This window comes from Plectropomus leopardus, chromosome 5 (assembly GCF_026936395.1).
Source record: "Plectropomus leopardus strain MGB_pleo_1.0 chromosome 5, ASM2693639v1, whole genome shotgun sequence".
NCBI classification, from domain to species: Eukaryota; Metazoa; Chordata; class Actinopteri; order Perciformes; family Serranidae; genus Plectropomus; species Plectropomus leopardus.
In genome coordinates, this window is record NC_142180.1 from 5,590,499 (window position 1) to 5,609,138 (window position 18,640).

Consider the following 18,640-nt stretch of genomic DNA (forward strand, 5'->3'; position numbering starts at 1 on the left):
CTTTTGGTATGAGTGAAAAAAAGGTTTTTTTTAGTATTTGTAAATCAAAAGCCCTCTCACTCTTTTTCATATAAAATGTTGGGAGCAAGAAACATAACTTTGATGACTGATAACAAGTTCACAAAAAAATTGGTTGTCATACTTTTAAGTAGTTGTTGGATTATATATTGTTCAAGAAATAATTGGAATAAATAATGTTTTAGTCATTTTGAGACCATGCCACTCACTAAAAATAATGACTACATTACAGCATAAAAATGCAAGTACACTTTCAAATAGCAATAAACTTTAACTTCTTCAGAATATACAACTGTACAACTTTGAATACAACATTCTCACAAAAGACTGACAAAGCTTAACTGCCTCGTTAACTCATCATAACACACTCCATTAAAGCTTGCCAGAAACAAAATAAAACTAACCCAAATGGTCTTGGTTACTCTTGCTAGTAGTCTAGTTAGTAAGTCCACTGTTCCGACAATCACCAGCAACGATTTGGTCGGAATAAATCCTTCATTCACCAAGATGTAAAGAAGTTCGATGCAAAGAAAATGCTGTTATTCCCCATGGTCTCTCACTGCTATTTCTGGCTGCCAGCTGTTTACAGTCCTGTATCCTCTCCTTCCAGCGCTAGGTGTCACTGTGTCGTTCAGCTGAGCTTCCTTTTCCACCAGTAAAGGCCGGTGCTGAGCCTTGGTGGTGTATACTGTAGTGTATGCACTATTGGGACTTCTAAATACCCCAGTATACTGTAACACTGTGATAATGCGTAAGCCTTTTGTGCTCACATACTTATCCATTAAAGCGAGTTCTAATTGTCTGGCTGCTGAACTTAGTAGTTACTAGATATTTTTATAAAGCCTCATGAATTATTCTAGATTAAAAATGCACAGAATATATGAAGCAGTTCATATTAATTCCAGCACCACAGCATTAACATTCTGCTTACAGATTACTTTGAGGAGACGTGTTAGCTTAATGGAAAGCACCCTAATGTCCTAAGTCTTACCTTGCTGAACTCACTGGTCTCCTTGATAATATTCAACCTTAAATTGTACCAGCTGACCGAGCGTCTGCAGGCCAGGGACCTCTTGTCCCTGCCTGCTTCTTCATTAGTCTGCAGCACCCGTGAACAAGCCATCCCAAACTCAACACAATCACCCGCTCCCAGAGGAGCTCTGGCAGGACTGCAGCTTGCTCCCGTTGAACCCAACAATTTTAGTAACTCCTAATCCAAAGATTTGCTTGTTTGGCTGGTTTTGCCGTCCATTAGCCTCATCTGGGTTTAAAAATCCCTCTTTCACTCACTCACCTATCATGAATTACTCAACCTGTTTTGCTTTGACGCTGTTTCTCTGCCAAAAGACGAGATTACCCAGAGCTGCTGAGCTATAAGCTCTGTAAGAAGAAGGGCTGTTCAGGGGTTAAAGCCATAGAAGGGAAAGTGAAATTTCTTTTTTTTTTCATCCTCTCTCAGCCTGGGTACCTCAGGGTTATCAATATTTCACAAGGCTGAGAGCGAAGGAGGGAGAGCAGCGCGCTCAGTCGACTGTGGCCGGAGGAGGAGGAGGAGGAGGAGAGGAAGGAAGAGGTGGAGGAGGGAGGTAGCAGAATCTCTCCATCATCCTGAGAGCCATGCCTCCACAGGGCACCATTATAACTTATAGCCAATATAGTGTATGATTAAAAGAGAGCAGGAAAAAGGACGAGTCAACGAGATCAATAAAAAGAAAGTGAGAGGTAAATGAATGAAGCTAATGAGCAGAAGGAAGCCACGGAGAAAAGCTGAGTGGGGAGAAAAAGAAAAACATGTGAAGGTTGAACATATTAAACACCTCTATAGGTAGTCTGGTTTGTCACTGTGTGATTTATATGTGTCATTAAACTCCTACACTGTGCCGCCAAACTGTTCTTAAGAGCCAAAAAGCAGCTTGGAACACACTGGGTAGCTGAAGTGCTCGTTATGTCCAAGCAACAGACCAAAACGCACAGATATAGAGCTGCTAGGTGGAAGGAGTAGCTGGAGGAGTAGCTCATGAATTCAGTGACAATGTTAGATGACTAACAATAAAAGCACTTCAAGTCTTGGATGGACATGAGGATCCACTGGCTGAATGATGATTACAAAAGATGAACAAAAGACATAAATGCCAAAGCACATCTACATAAAACTTAAGGAAGGAAGTCAACTGTGACTCCCAAGGCGGGGGAGAACATCCAGCTTCAAACCTTCATATTCTGCTAATGGTAAGCCGAATCTAAAGGTTTCCATTTTGTAGAAACCTAATATAACATCCAGCAGTTTACATCAATTCACATTCTGTGTCAGTTTGTGATAAATCATCCACAATGGCACTTTCCCCAATTGAATGACAAAAAATTTGTTTTGATTAGTGTCACTGACTGACTTCTTTTCTATAGTACTTTGAACTATCCACCAAAACATAAATTAGACCAATATTATCGAGGAGTTTTTTCCTGTTCAATTACAATTTGAACAGGAAAAAAACAAAACAGTATTTACAGATACTTTTCACACCTTTATTTCTTGTTTTGTCTGACCAACAGTCGAAAACGTAAGATTTAGTTCATAACACAAAACAGATCAAACTCTGCGCAGAAGCAGCTGCCATCTTTGCATAATAAATGTATCATTATTATTATTATTATTATTATTATTATTATTATTATTATTATTATTATTATTATTATTATCGAAATTAAAGTATGGAAAAACATCACTTCCAGGCTTTCATTTGCTTAAATTTCTGAAGTCAACTGTTAATATTTCGGACAGGGAACTGCATGGGACAGGACTTTTTTTTGGCAGTTTTGTAGTTGTAATCCCACCTGCCCCGGGGACTAGAGTTTAAAATTAAAATTGGCCAAACTGACACAATTACAGAAATGTTTATGAATGTGCACTGTCCCTGTTATAAATGTATAAATAAATAAATGAATGAATAAATAAAGATCTATCTCCGAGAGACAGTGCATCTAAAGAGAAAGAGAGGCAGAGAGAGATTCCCAGTTCAAGTGCAGTGCTCCTTTGCCAAACAAAGTTAGCAGTAAATTGGTAGGTTGGCAGTAAATTGGTTTGAGTGTTATGAAGAACTGTTTCAAATCATTTGACTGATAGACTCTTATGGACTAAAGGGACATAAATAATCAAGGAATGGACACATATTCAGACTTCTGCTTTAAAGGTAGAAGTGAGCTTTTTTTCCATCTTTTTTTGTCAGTTAATTTGAATGAAATAAAATTTGGTGCTCATGGTTTTAGTGAAACAAACTAAAGTATATTTGCTAAGCAGCAACAAGTAAGCTCAAGGCATTCTGAGGAGCAAGAACATAAAGCCTTGTTACTTATCTACACATATCAATGGAAAAGTGTTCAGGAAGGGAGGATGAAAAAGAAAAACAAAAGATGAAGAAGGGGAGGATGAGGAGGAAGAAATGAAGAAGGGGAGGAAGACAAATAACAAATCTATAAGGATCCATAGAATTTTCCAGGCCAAAGAATATCATTAATCCTTGAAATATCTTTGAAATCGTGTGTTTCTAAACCACACGGCACTGAGGAGGCAAAAGCATGTTTAATCTGCACCACTCAGGACTAGAACTCGTAGTTTTTAGGTACCAATGGCTCCAAGGGCAAGTTGTTATTACCTTAAGCTACCTCACCAGTGTAGAATTTAGATTTCACACTATGATACAGCCAACCACCACCAAGATACAGCATAACAGCTGTGCATGCATTTACAGGCAGATTATCAACTAATGTCAAAAATTAAGTTACTAAAACAAAATTTTGAAAATTTGCATACTTCATCTAGAAAACATAGAAAACATCTGGAATGTCTTAAGCTGGTAAGTGGATGACCTAGTGGGCTTTATAAGGTTTATACATCCAAAGAATTTCTGTAAAGAAGAGCTGTTTCACAGCATCACTGATGACCAGACCCAGCCTCTGTGACCTGCAATTATTTGACAAATCATTTAACCACACCCGAGTAGTAGAAGAAACTTGGCATTTTTTAACTGGGGCTCAGCTTTTAATTGAAGTTTTATGGCACATTGCTCTTCAGTCAACAACAGTACACTACAGATTAAAAAAAGTAAAAACTAAAACGATCTCGTTAGTTGTTGTGGGTTCTCTTTTTGTGGATGACTGTGGTAATCTTCCTGTGAGACTCTGTCAATGTTTACCATACAGACACTTTCACTATGGAACCCGTGTTCTGGATCGCTGGTCAATTATCAGGCAGCAAAGGCAGAAAAGACTCCCGCTCACTCTTTAATTCACTGTAGTTTTTACAGCAGCTTTATTTGGAGCAACTTCTCAATTTTAAATAATTCATGCAATTTTTGTCAGATTTTGTGCTCTAGTCATGCAGAAAGTTTGGGTTTTATTTGTCGAAGTTTTAAGATTTCTGTCTCCACTTTAATACAATGTAGTTGAGGGGAAAATAGGAACATGTCTTTTCAGAGACGGTGTCCCTGTTACTGGATAATGTGACACACTGTCAACATTTTTTTTTCTTTTCATTGGAGCTACTTCTGCAAAGGAAAAAGTCCCTGAGGAATAAGGAAATCGGGAAACCTGCTTGTATTTAATTTCCATGAAATTTGAGAGAGCAGACAAGGAGCACAGAATACGCAGGTGAAAAATCATCTCTAAATCCTTGTGACAGCAATTTAGGATGGAAGCAGACGCCACCTGATAGGAGCCCATCACATGCATGTTGATACCCAGACAGGCTGATGTCAGCACAGAGCCTCGATAAAGATTCTGGATTTAATACACAGTCAGAAACAGACAGGCTTTTGTTTCTGGAAAAGAAAACTGCCGGCTGCTGTTGGAGCTGTGAATGGCAGCACTAATCCTGCTTCTCACACTCCGGCAGGACACATGATCACACACGCACACACACAGACCCATTCCAGACCCATTCACCACACATGCACAAGCTGAGGGACAGACACACACACACACACGCACACACACACACACACACACACACACACACACACACACGCACGCACACGCACACGCACACGCACACGCACGCGCACGCACACGCGCACGCACACACGTATATATTTTTATAAATACTCCCTCCTCACCATCAAGGATATTTCATATACAGTATTAATTCATTATATATATTTTTAGATCAGGGAAGCTATAGGACTAGTGCCATCTGGCTGGACTGCAGGAGTGAAACAGTGAGGTGATATTATCTTGCTAAAGGACACCTTGGCACAAATAACAGCAAGGGGGCCAAAACACAGGCCCTCAAACTGCAGGACAACTTAAAAAAAATGCAATATGAAAATGAGTCTGGGCATATAAACTTCACAGATGTGTAAAGGTGAGATATCAAAAGTACTTCAACAGATGTAGATACTAAATACACAGAAAAAAAGTGTATATGCAGGGATTATAAGGATCAAGTGATAACATCATCCAAAAGAAACTATTACAAAGGATCTACTTGAACACTTCATCCATTAATTATGAATCCTTTGGCTTTCCAGTAACCACTGACTAAAAGTATGATATCATATAAAACACACTAAACTTCAAATGTGTGACACTGCTGTTGAATAAGTTAGAATATCAATTTCATTTATTTTTTATAATGTCCAGCAGCCAGTTTACCTAATGCCTGAGTTTTAGTACTGATTCTAATACGGTTTTCAATAGCTTAGTCAAAGGAATGCAGACTGAAGAATGAAGATCAGAAAATATTACCATGAGCCTCTGTCTACATGTTATTAACATGCATTTCAGTGATGCAAACAAATGCGGACAGCCGAGACACATTGCCGTTCACAGCTGTAACTGTCATGTTTCTCCAGCTGACCACCTGTGTTCAGATTTCATTATTGCTTATGCCGCTTATACTAGAAAGTCAAGGGTCTACATCTACCGTAATAATTATGCCCACACTCTCGCTGGCTGCTCACTAGCATGCCCACCAGTCACATTCGCGGTTGTGTCCATACAACTACAGATATTGCTGTCAGCAGAATTTAGGACATCTCCTTACATAGGGCAAAACAGTCACGCAACATGTAGTTCAACTTGTGGTAAAACGGGTAGGTGTTTGCGCGCTGTCACCATAACAAACACTACTTACTTCTTGCATCGATGTCTGACTGGATAACGTAGGATGCATGTTAAAACCAGGCATAAACAGGGCATAAGAGATGAAGTGTGAGAACCTGACCATGTATTCAAACCTGTTACATTCCACTTTGATAAAGTATTCAACAGAAAAACAACACTGAAAGGTTACCTAACTCCGTGTGAAACACAATGTGAACTGAGTAGGCAGCTATGAATTGCTAATTGTCTTCTAACCTTTTGTACATGTCAAGAAGTTTTACTTCCTCATTTACTGTACGTTGGTTTGCTGTTGACCGCAGTCTGTCATAAGGTAATAGACACCATTAAGCCAGTGAAATTTCTTAATAACACTTTTGCATGTGTTTGGGGTGTTCACAGTGTGTTGCACATTCTCAGAAATAAATCCTATGCTTCCACAGGAGGCAATTGGCACATGACCAGTGAGGGCAGGGTTTTAGGTCGTGAAGAAAAGGTATGTGAACAATGTCATTTGCATGGCTGTTACTCGTCCATTTGTATGTCATAAAAAGCACATATATCACACCACATGGACACATCTTCACTCTGCAGTTAAACCCAAACCATAAACAACAAACCTAACCCATTTACCTCAACCACAGTCCCCTCTGAGGAATTACAAACCCGACTGCTGGTGCAGACACTTAGGCCCTTCTGTAATAATGACTCCTTTCTTAAACAAAGCTGTTTTATTGTTTTGCCCTTTGTGTTTCTCAGTCATTTGTAATTCTCTATGAACAGCCTGGAGCCACCAATCTGTCCCTAAGCCCCTCCTCCCTTCATATTCCCCTCTTTACTCCCATATCCTGTAATGGAAACAGAGCTACAAATAGAAAGTGGTAACCCCCTCCACTTCAGCAGAGTGACCTAGACACTAAGCACTGTAGCTATCAGTTTGACCTCTGACCCTGACTTCATTTTCTCTTTACCATCTCTTACAGCAGAGGGCAAGTGGTGGAGTTCTGCTCTCTGTTTGGTCTCTAAACACCACTCTTCCCTACATCCTCCATCCTCCTCAGTCCATCAGAGGAGCCTGATAGAGTCCTGATGGAGTGGTGACCTCTGACCTCAGGCTATATGCTATCTGATCAGTTGGGTAATTAGAGGAAGAATGGCCTTACAGGGCTTCAAGGACACACAAGGACCAGATAATGCTCAAGCATCTTCAGTCTTGAGGTTCTACATGTGATGTTATAGTGAGCATAAGCTGGTGGGTTTTTATGCCCTATTAAATCCGTCAGTCCAGTCCACAAAATAAGACATCTCACGTAGCATTGTAACTAGGCTTGGGCAGTATGTTATGTTTCATATCTTAACACCCTCCTGAAATTTAACCGCAGAATACGGCTTGGTCAAAATAAATCCTTAATTCAGCAAGTTAGATGTAAGAAAAACATGCCGTTATTTCCCACGATCTGTCCCTGCCATTGCTAGCTGCCAACCGCTTACAGTCATGAAACTTGAACCCCTACCACTGGGTGTCTCAGTTTCTTTCATCTCAGATGCCTGTTTCACCAGTAGAGACCAGAGACCGAGCTCCAGTGGTGCATGCTGTGCACTACATACAATGAGAGGAGCAAAAAACAAAAAAAGGAGCACCTGTATTTATGATATTATTGAAAGACATACCTTTGGGATTTCTAAATACCCTGGTATTCTGTAATACCATGGCATGGCTCAAGCCTAATTGCAACTAATGATTATTTCCATCCTCCACTTATCTATTTGTAAAATATCTTTTACAAATAGTTTTCTCTACAAAATAACCCATAAAATGTAGAAAGTTTATATGCCATAAGTGCTAAAAAAACAAGAAAGTAGTCTATCAAAAACAAAATGTCTGCAACATTTTTGATGTTTTAAATTTGATCATTTAGCAGTCAAATGTCAAACATTTCCTGGTTTCAGCTTTCCTGGGTCCCGACCTTTAATCAGCCCACTCCACATGTCTTCAAAATATTGCCCAACATCGTAGTTTCTTCAAACTTTGATTTGCTTCACTCTTAAAAACCTGGCACAAAAACATGTTGACATGGCTGTGCATCAATGTGGACTTAAAATGACATTAGATTAAGGCAAAAAGTTGGCCTCTGGTAATGGGTTAGGGAAAATCAAATTCCCTTCTTCCACAGAAATTAATTAGAGTGGACGCAATATAAGACTGAAGAAGGAGTACAATGAGTTGACACTTATGTCTGATATCAGTCATTTGATGATTGTTTAATAGGCACTGTAATAGATCATTAAAATAGTCATCACTTGCAGGCCTTCATGAAGTAGAAACAAGCCTCAAAGCATCACATTAGAGAAGATGGAACCTATTTTATTAGATAAATTACTTTTCTCATTGCTGAAATTGAGACGCATTTTATGCTGATCAACAAATGGATTCATTGTGTAACTGTTCCAGTTATTATATCAACAACCACTGGCTAGACTGGTGTGAAATTTGGTATGGGTATTTGTGAACCCCAGAAGCAGTATTGTAGCACTTTTGGTGAACTCCCCTGGTCTTTCCTCTTTTGCAATCATCAGACGTAAATGTCTGTTCCTTTATAATTTTGATACATGACGATTTATCTTGAAAACGAATGACCTAATCTGCATTAAAGCAGCTTAGACACTTATGGACTCTTGAGAAAGATTTTGTAGACCGCCTGACCTTTAGGCCATATTTTCCACGAGAAAGGCAAAAATATAACAATTTAAAAGGCCATGGTATTTCCTGATCACAATTCTGTTCCCCAAAGGATGAAGTCTTTTGATTACATGGCCCCATTACGTTTCCTCTTTCTCAACCCTTGGGACAAACTTTTATATTCCATCACCCCTACTGATAAGGTTCTAAGAGTTGCTGAATTACAAGTGTGTAGTTGGTTCAATTCAACACTGCAGCCTCTAGGGGCCGAGGTTTCAAATTGTTGGACTTGTTTTAAATCCATCCAGCCGACTGTACTGGTAGCCAGCTGTGGGCACCCGGCCACAAAAAGGGATTTACAGAAACAAAATGTGCCAGAGGACAGCCCTCCCAACAAACACACCAGGTCCAGACAGAACTGCTGTGTGGAGACAAACAAATATGCATTTGTCAGTCAATGCTTGAGTTTGTCTGCTTGGCAACGTTTTCACATAACAGGATCAACTGTCTATAAAATCACATGCATACACATTGCAAGTTTCCCATTTTCTATTAACAAGTTAGGCAGTTATTAATTTAATTTGCTTTATGCTTCTAATTTCACAATGAAGCCTCCTACCTTTGCATCTCTCCCATATAAACTATAAAGGCCCTGCATTTTTGTGAGCATGTACGCATAAAAAGGCATCCTATAAGAAACCACTGCATAACAACAGGCTGCGTGGCCTCTATTCCAGGCTTGTATGATCATCTAAAGTGTTACTTATAAACACCTTTGTTGACAGTGAAGATGTAATATAGCTCTGTAATGCAGCAAAAAATACTCAGTCATAAAAAAACACATGCCTAGCCTACTCCAGAAACAAAGTACTGCTGCACTGCAGTTTGCAATGCAAAATAAAACTGAGATCAAAACTGAACAAGGAGCAGTTGTTTACCACGTTCATGTGGGTAAAAGATATAAGGTATATAAAGTGCAAAAAGAAATCAAAAAAGCCTTTTGCTGCACTGCAATACTGCATAAAGTTGTGGTGTATCTCTTGTTTTAATTCTAGGCCCTATCTCTTTCTCCATTTTCTTACCCTTCATCACATATTAAGCAGAGTAATCTCTATGCAGTTGATGTGCAAGTCTTTCTGTCAACCCTATATTTCCCTAAAGATGAATATGTTTCTCGTAGTAACGTAGTAATCAAAATTTTTAGCAAATAACTGTGTCCACTGCGGCAGATTACATAAACTAAACTGGTCACACGTCTAAAACAAACCCTTACATAGGTAATTTTGGTTGCGTTTTTTATGAATTGGTTGAGATCCTTAATTTGGACAACAGAAACGTTTAAATCAATAGAGCAGTAGTTAATTATCGCCCGTTGCTGGCCCAAGAGCAACACATGCAGACAGAGTTTTCAAACCACTTCAGTCTAAAATTGAAAATGGCAAAGTGCAAGTCAACAGTCCAATAAACCTAAACTGAGTCAAGACCAAGGCCAACAAAAAGTCTTATTTCAGGACTATGGTTCTGCAAGCACAGAAGACTTTTTGAAATCTGTTATTTCAGAGTTAAAAATGATGAAATCTTAAAATTGTTGCAGTGGTTTTAATGTATGTATTCATGATATTAATGATAAAACAAGAATTAAAGTTAATTAAAGTTTGCTACATTTTGTGTAAAATATGGCATCAAGGGCCTCTCACATTGTGAAATCTATATCTGGAAGTTAAAGCCTTAACAGGTGCAGCGAAGTCCTGGAATCTCAGCAAATTCAGGTCATCTCTCCCTGCCTGGTGTCCTCATTTGAGGCCTACTTCCTCTCCACACAAAGCTATTTAAACACTGTAAATACTGGATGTAGAACACAGTGTTGCAGTGGAACCTTGTGCTATTCCTCCTGGCAGCTTCAGAGTGCGAGGGAAGGGAGGTTATTTAAGGCTGAATGCTAAAAACTGACTCAAACATAAAAAACTCTCCCCACCCTCTCTCAGGAGGTGGGTGAGGTAGTACAGGGGGCGGGGGAGGAGACTGGTGCTTGCTGACTCAACATTACTGTAGTCTCTCCATCTACAGCCCTGAAATCCTGTCAGCACGCAACTTGGATGACATCTGATAAATGCGAAAATGAAAAACACATTTTTAAATGTGCTACCGATATTTTTCCCCATATTCTCAACATTGATTTCTTTGATTCCATCGCAATTCTTGGTTCATTTACTCCAAATCGCAATTTTTACATGGCTGCTAAACATTTGACACAGTATTTAAGATTTATTTGTTATTTTTTATATGGTCTTCATACCCTTCAGGACACAACTAATTTCCATAAAAACAGGAATAAATATCAACTTGCAAAGGCTTGTAACTTTCTTTGAGATACTATAGGTATTACTCTTACATAACACCATGTTTTCTGGATATTGCGGTTTGAGTTGCGGTTTGCTGTACATAATATCATATTTTTTTTTTTTTTTTTACAAAACTGCTGATTTGTTAGTTGACTAATTCATATTTTGTGATGCTTAAGTGTAAAAACTGACATGACATGACATGATTAAAAATGCCACAAACAAGTTTCCAGTGCCCAGGGAGACATCTCCTCATTGGTTGTTTTGTCCAACTAACAGTCCAAAAGCCAAAGATCGTCAGATTTTTGCTTAATATATGACTTAATCAAACTAAGTTTTAATGCAGTGAAGTGTTAAAGCTTAAACAAGATGTTAACATGCTCTTCATGTCAATTTCCATACCACGCAAATTGGCAATCATTAACTGCCTCTGATGTGGTTGAAAACATTTTCATTGTTCTCAGATAACTAGTTGAGAGATGTAAATACGTTAGTATGTTCCATTTAGGGGCTGCAGCAGTAGCTCAGTTTTGCCTCTTTCCCACCAAATTAGCGCTGGTTTTTGAACAAGTTCTGTCCAGGATTCTTGAAACCTTCGTGCTATCCAGCCCATATTTCTACCAGATTTCGTCCAACTGATGTGTCATCAACAGGGGGCAGAACAGAAGTAAACAGCAATAGCAAAATTGCAGATGATGTGGATTACCTGCCAACTTTTTTTCTGTAATTACAGATGTTTGGGGTTTTTTTTACTCCAAACCTGTTATTTGTAGTTTAAGATGAGAACCAGCTTTTTGGGGTCTGTACCAACTTATTTTTGGTTAAAATGCTCTGAACAGTTCAAAATGAGGTGCGGAAACTAGAATGGAACCGGTTCCATGATAAAAAAGGGGTATCAGTAGGGACTAGACTTGGGAACCGGCGGGTTGGTGGTTCAAGTTCTTGTATGGACCAAGTATCAAATGTGGTCTTGCAGCTTAAGATTTGCCAGTTTGGCACTCAACCCCTAAACTGTTCCATGGGTGCTGTGATATGGCCATCCTGCGCTACCCTCCTTAATTGTGAGTATTGTCTATAAAGAGGAATATGAGGAGGCTGCCTGGGATTGTGTGGATTGATAAATAGAGACTTATAATTAAATAGAGATTTTTTTTAAATGTCTTTCTAAATTTGTAAAGATGATGTTGTGTCTTTCTGTGTTCTCATACATGATGGCTTGTTGTTTCTCACTGTGCTGTGGCTTCACTGACAGATTACCACCAGAGAGAAAGTGGTTAGGTCTGGTGAAATGCTGTGTGTGTTTGTGTGTTTCTCTCTGTGTTACGATCGCATGTATACTTTCTTCAATAATACCAGCTGGAAATGTTACGATGTAAATCTCAAAATGTGTACAGAATTCTATCCATCTATCTTTATGAATAAAATGCATCTTTTCATACCCACATTCTTTCCTTTAACCCTTCACACAATCAATTACATCAATTCAAATTCTCAAAGGGTGATCCTTGACCCAAGTGAACTACAGAGGAATCCTAAGCTCCACTCTTAAGCAATGAGCTGCCTCTTACCTGAAGTCCCCTGCGCCTCAAAATACTTGAGTCATCCATGATTCTGTGAGCTCGGGTATCTTCTTTTTGGTTTTCTTTTTACAAAGCTACAAAGTTCAGGCACTTTCTACAAAGTCCATCCACATGGAGGAAGTTACATTACAACCTCCTCCTTTCTTTGTCCATCAACTGTTAACAAAAGGTCATGTCATTCAAAAACAGAGTTGCCAAGGAAGTTATCCTCTATCTAAGCAACTGTCCTCTTTTCTAAACAGTCCCTTCTGTTCATTTTCCAGATCTGTAAAAGCTTTACAGGCCTTGATTTTTCTTTGACGCCTCTTCAAATGAGTCTTGAGATGAGCAGACCTGGTTCGGTCCTTTGAAGAGCAATCCGGTGCACACTTCACAAGAGAATTTGTGTCAAGATGAGTGAGTTTCTAATTAAAGTGGAACAAAAATGTAGAGCTCAAGGCTTCAGGGATTTCCATGTGGCCATCTCTGAATTGTTCCAACAAATGTTCAAAAAGACAAGACACTGTAAGGAGGAAAATTAAAAGCAGCGCAAAGTGTTGCAGCTTTCTGCGTTTTGGTTCTGGATCAGAGCATCACTGCTCTGTTTCTTTTTCCTTTATCTCTTTTGTTTATTCCAGCTGGTTGTAGAGGAAGGCGCGGTCTGGATGTAAACGGACGAGGATCGTCCTCTCCTCTCTTTCGTCGTCAGAGCACGTGTTGTTCCTGAGCTCAGCCTCCGTCGGCTGTTTCTCCATTCATCCATTCAGCGCTGGACACACCCCTCCGCCTCGCTCTCATACAGAGGTAGAGAGCTCACACTCCGGCGTTCCGCTCTTCCTCTATTTTATAACCTCCTGTTCTGTTGTCTTCTCCTTTTTATTCTGCCTCCCACCCTTAAGGCACTAGTCCAGAGGAGACTCTGCTGCCTCCATTATTCATGGGCGACTCGCACTAGAAATTAATGATGACAATGGGGCCTCGGGGATGGACGGAGGGAGGGAGAAGAGGACTGAGGGGAGGCCAAACGTAAATGGGGAAGGCACCAGCTTGCAGCCCTCTGGCTTAGCCGATCTGTCCCAAACGAGGTCCCGAAATTGCTGCTAAAGCACAAACAGGGAGCCGGCTTTTAAGAGTTTCTTTTAACAAGGGCATCAGTCAGGAGTGTATGGATTTATGAGTGAGTCCACAGAGTTCTCAATCACTTTTTTCTGTATGGGACAAGAAAAGAATAGAGAAGAGGGAATCCAAAAAAACACTAAAACACACTGCAGACGCTTAGAGCTGCTGGTCTCGCCTGGCGACGAAGAGAGCAGACAGAAAACAAGAGGTTGTTTGTTTGCTAGCAGCGGTCCACTGAGCGAGGAGGCACCTCGCATCCATCTCCATGCCAACCGGCCGGGCCAGATTCCATCTGGTTAAAGCAGGCAGGAGCTCAGGGACTCCCACACACACAACTGTCGCCTCCACATGCAAGCCTGTCACACACACTAGTCATCTCTTCATATCTGCCATCCTCTCCTGCATCCTCTCCTGTATCTCTCAGTCTTTGGTGTTGTTCCAGAAGGCTGCAGGAAGGAGGAGATCCGGCACAGCTGAGAGTTAAAACACAAGAGGAGGAACGAGGGTGGAAGGACGAGTGGAGGTATTGTTGTCCTCCCTGTGAGAGAAGTGCAGATGTGGCCTCCGAGCAGATCCCTTCCTTCCTCTCCTGCTCTTTAAATCTCTCCGTCTCTTCTGTTGTTGCTTTCTTTGCTCTCTCTGATGTGTCAGTATGCTCACATGCTGTGACTCCTCCCCCGTTCTTTCATCAAACTCTCTCTCTCTCTCTCTCTCTCTCTATCCCCTCTCTCTCTCCCGCTCTCTCTCTCTCACTGTGGAGGCGTGAGCAGGAGACAGAGACTTTGCTCGCAATGAATGGAGGGACGACGGGTGCTCCGCCTCTCCCTCCCTCGCTCCTCTGCACTGTGTTCGCCGCCACAGCCTCGCTAGCTCTAATCAAAACAAGAGGGTGTGTTCACACCACACACACACTCACACACACAGAGCAATCTGTGGTTCATGTTTTATTATTGTGTATGGATGAATTAATCATGAGCGCACTGATCAGAGACTCTGGATGATTACTTATTCAACATGATGAATTTAAATACAGACAGGTCTCCTCTTGTTCAATATCCACCAGCTCTATCTTTTAAAATGTGGAAACATGCAAACATTACAATTAAATATGATAGCTGGGTGATAAATGTGCTGCTCTTACAGCCTACACTCATCTGCTTTCAGTCTCAAACCTGGCTGCAGGGATTTGCTCCCATTCAGACACAACAGCATCAGTGTCGTCCAACACTGACTTTGGCTGATCAATTCTAGCTCGCAGCTAGTGTACAAAGGTGTTGGATAAGATTCAGATGCAGACAAGTCAAGTTCTTCCAAACCAAAACAGGGAAACCATTTCTGTACAGTTTTGTACAAAAGGGCATTGTCATGTTGAAACAGGAACAGGACAACCAGGACATAAAGTTGGAAGAACACTACTGTCGAAGTATGCTGCAGTAATCAGACAAAATCAGATAAAAAGTTAACCAAAGTATTTGGACAGCAGTGTCCACATAGTTTTGGCCCCTTGGAGTATATATTTTTTTAAGTAAATTATATAATTCTGTAGACTTCCAGTAGTCTCCTAATTTTGTTCATAGTATGTGTGTTTTAGCCTTAAAATGCTATTTAAGCCTTCTACTAATACATTTTTTCCCGTGTGACCTGATTGAGATTTCTGCATGAATACGTTGATACATACCAACTCATGAACTGCTGTGGATGTTACATTAGTTCAGTTTTAAAAGTCATACAATACGAAATATGCTCATAGAAGGCTTTGTATATCATACGAAAATGCACGCAAAACAGTTTGTATGATTTCATCCGAATATGTACCGCATGAACGATGTTTCAGCCTTAACGAAGTTATTTAATTGAAGTACAGTTACAGAGGTTAGATTTTTGGCAATAAAAGTCACTATGGTTAGGTTAAGGAAAAGAAATATAGTTGGTCATGTGATCCCAGCCTTTAATAATACATGGGATATGCACAAATGTGGATGCATTCAATTTTCATAGGAAAACATGTGAGACTAACCTTCACAATTCCACAAAAGACTCAACAATTGAGGCTGAGAGGTAAAATTTCTATTTCTGTCAAAGGATTCTGGTGGCTTTGAAGAGGGCGATACAACAACTTTATTAGACAGCTCATCCACTGGGATCCATCTATTGGGATGAGCGGTCTAGTAGCAAAGCACTAAAAACCTAAATATAGCGTACACTTTGCTGCTGGCCCTGTCCACAGCTTTCAAACTTATTTTACCTCAAAGAACACAAGACGTTTCTTTTCTACTGGTCTGCCTCTGATAAGTTACTTTGTCTTATTGTGCGACTTGCGGAACCAAAATATCATGGCGGTCAAAGCAATATGTTGCTTAGCTTCTGTGCCCTGGTACTCCTGTCTACTTCTCCAAAGAGGAGCATGCCAACCGCCATGTACTAAAGATAATACACCGACTAAGGTTGTAACCGTTGCTGGTTATCATGATAATCACAGTAAAATGGAATGATTACTGTGATTTTAAATCAGGATAAATACTGTCAGACTGTAATGCATCAACCAAATTTAGCACTAACAACCTCCTACAGACGAAGCAGCGTTGAACGCGCAGCCCCTCCCTCCCCCTTCTGGAAACATTCTAATATGAACTCAAAAACACGGCGAAAGACAGTGCTAGTGAGAGTAATGTTCTTACATGCACATTATCTTGTTTAGAAGGCTTTTGTGTTGCTTTTATATGCTCATATGCTTAGTTAAGATTGTGTTTAGACCTGCACTAGGGAAACTTTTCGATTCCTTTACAAGGTTTTCTGGTTAGGCACTATCAGTGCTGCCAAATCTGTAAAAGACTACTACGCCACGGAGAAGACTGCAGATAAGCACGCCCTTTAAATAATTTACACAATACCAATGTAAAGAGAATATTTTGGACTATTGACTGTTAGATGGACAAAAGAAGCAGTTTGGTCCCCTTGGTTTCTTGGTTATTGTAATGTCCATGTTCACTATTCCTGGACAATTTTATTGGTATGATATGATCAAGTGAAAGCAGATTACCAATAAAGAATGTAACTGTTAGTGGCAAACTAATTCCAGGAAAAACCAGGTTTTTTGAGGGCTGTTTGGAGTTGAATGTCATTAACGTTGCATCTGAGTAAAGACAGGATGACAGATAATGCATAAACAGCCTAAGCTAAAAACCAGGACACTATTTTTATCTAAGCGCAGCCTCTGCAATAAACAGACGCACAGACAGAATGAGGGAAAAAAGGGAGAATGAGGACAGAGAGACAGACAGAAAGGGAAATGGAGGCAGAGATTTCATGGCAGAAAGCGAAGAGAAGGCAGAGTGGCTGGTGTCCTCCCACGCTCCGCAAAGAGCCATGTACAGATGACTCACAAAGAGATGAGAGATTGTTAATGAGGAGGGATGGATGGGTTGGATAACTAAGAAAAATACCAGCACTTCTCTAACAGTTAGAGGAGAGAAGGAGCTGTGCCTGTCTCCTGTGTGCATCAGCCATGACAGTACAGCATGGACACAACATGTTGTGTTTCTGAGAACGGATCAGTATGTTCAGAATCCGCTCTCTCTTTGTGAGGAGAAACCAGACCCTGAGTAATGTTGGTGAAACAGTGTGAGGCCCCTCCCCACTCCGTCTGGGGGTCCCGGTCCTGGTCAGAGCCTCTGTGTTAATGAGAGCAAAGGCCATAAGGGGCCACAGAGAGGAATGTTCACACAGCCACAATGAGACTGACTGACACCAGCTTACTGACTGACTGGGTCGACCGACTGGCGCTCCACTGGCTGCTTCTAAGAAACACACAGAGGCCAAGCTACATCGCTGGTTTGTTGGCTCTGAAATACCTCTCATATTTGTTATGGCTATATGTGATTAATGGTTTACTAACATCCTTAATAATTTCTATTCATTTAATTGAAGTACTGAGATCAAAAACCCTTTGAAACCTGAGCAAATTGGCTCGATTTCTTTCAAAAACAAGGGAAGATGGTAATGACTAATTTAAGAAGAAATTACCAAAAATCAGTAAAAATACAAGAAAAAAAGCAGAAAAAAACAATCAACAAAACAACAAGGGCATAGCCTGAAAAAGGTGCTTAAAAAAGATAATTATCCTGTAAAGTATTTTAATCATACCATAATTATAACTCTAGATTAAGTTTTTTCTGGACATTTTCCCCTAGCTTATTTGAATTTTTTTCCCCAAATCTACTAATTTCCTGCAATTTGCAGGACATTTCTCACCAAGTTGCTTATTGACTTTTCCACGTTTTCAAAAGAAATCAAACCAATTTGCTCGAGGTTTGAAGGTTTAAATGCTTGTGAAATGCATCTGAACGCACCACAAGAAAAGTGATGTCAATACAGGTTCCAGAGGGTTAAACTGATCCCTTTAAAAGACGGATATTTTGTTAATCTGTCTCTCTCTTTCTGTCTCTCAGCTAAAAGCCAATTTGTCCCTTTTGAAGAAGTAACTATTTAACACCGAACAAACATATACTTTTGTTTTTTAAAAAGTGTGGGTTATTTCTTAAAATAGCTGCTTATTTTTTGCAGGACAGTGTATGAGGGATTGAGTAACTTAAGTGTGTGTTTGTGCTAATAAGATGTCACCAGAGCAACAATGTGGCTCATTGATGTGTTCTTAAAAGTTTGTGGGCAACAATGGAGCTCTATACAGAGGACCTAGATTTATCAAGCAGTCTTGCTCCTGGTCTGCTATGCTATGCAGACTGAATAACAACATCACAAGACTACTGTTTGAAAATTAAATAAAAACTACAAACCAACACTACAGTCATTCATGCTGCACATTCCATATT

General features: G+C 40.1%; 1 protein-coding gene across 6 annotated transcripts in view; it reads right to left on the reverse strand.

Moving 5' to 3' along the window:
- The window catches only part of mast2 (microtubule associated serine/threonine kinase 2), a 235,129-nt gene that overhangs the window by 124,007 nt on the left and 92,482 nt on the right, over positions 1-18,640 (reverse strand). The window contains exon 1 of one of the 6 annotated variants that reach the window (XM_042513331.2): positions 12,702-15,219. The exons of the other annotated variants lie outside the window; for them this stretch is intronic. Coding sequence (XP_042369265.2) covers positions 12,702-12,740 — 39 coding nt within the window. The 5' untranslated portion in view covers positions 12,741-15,219. Of the gene's footprint in view, positions 1-12,701; positions 15,220-18,640 lie in introns of those variants that run through there. 6 annotated transcript variants of the gene reach the window in all.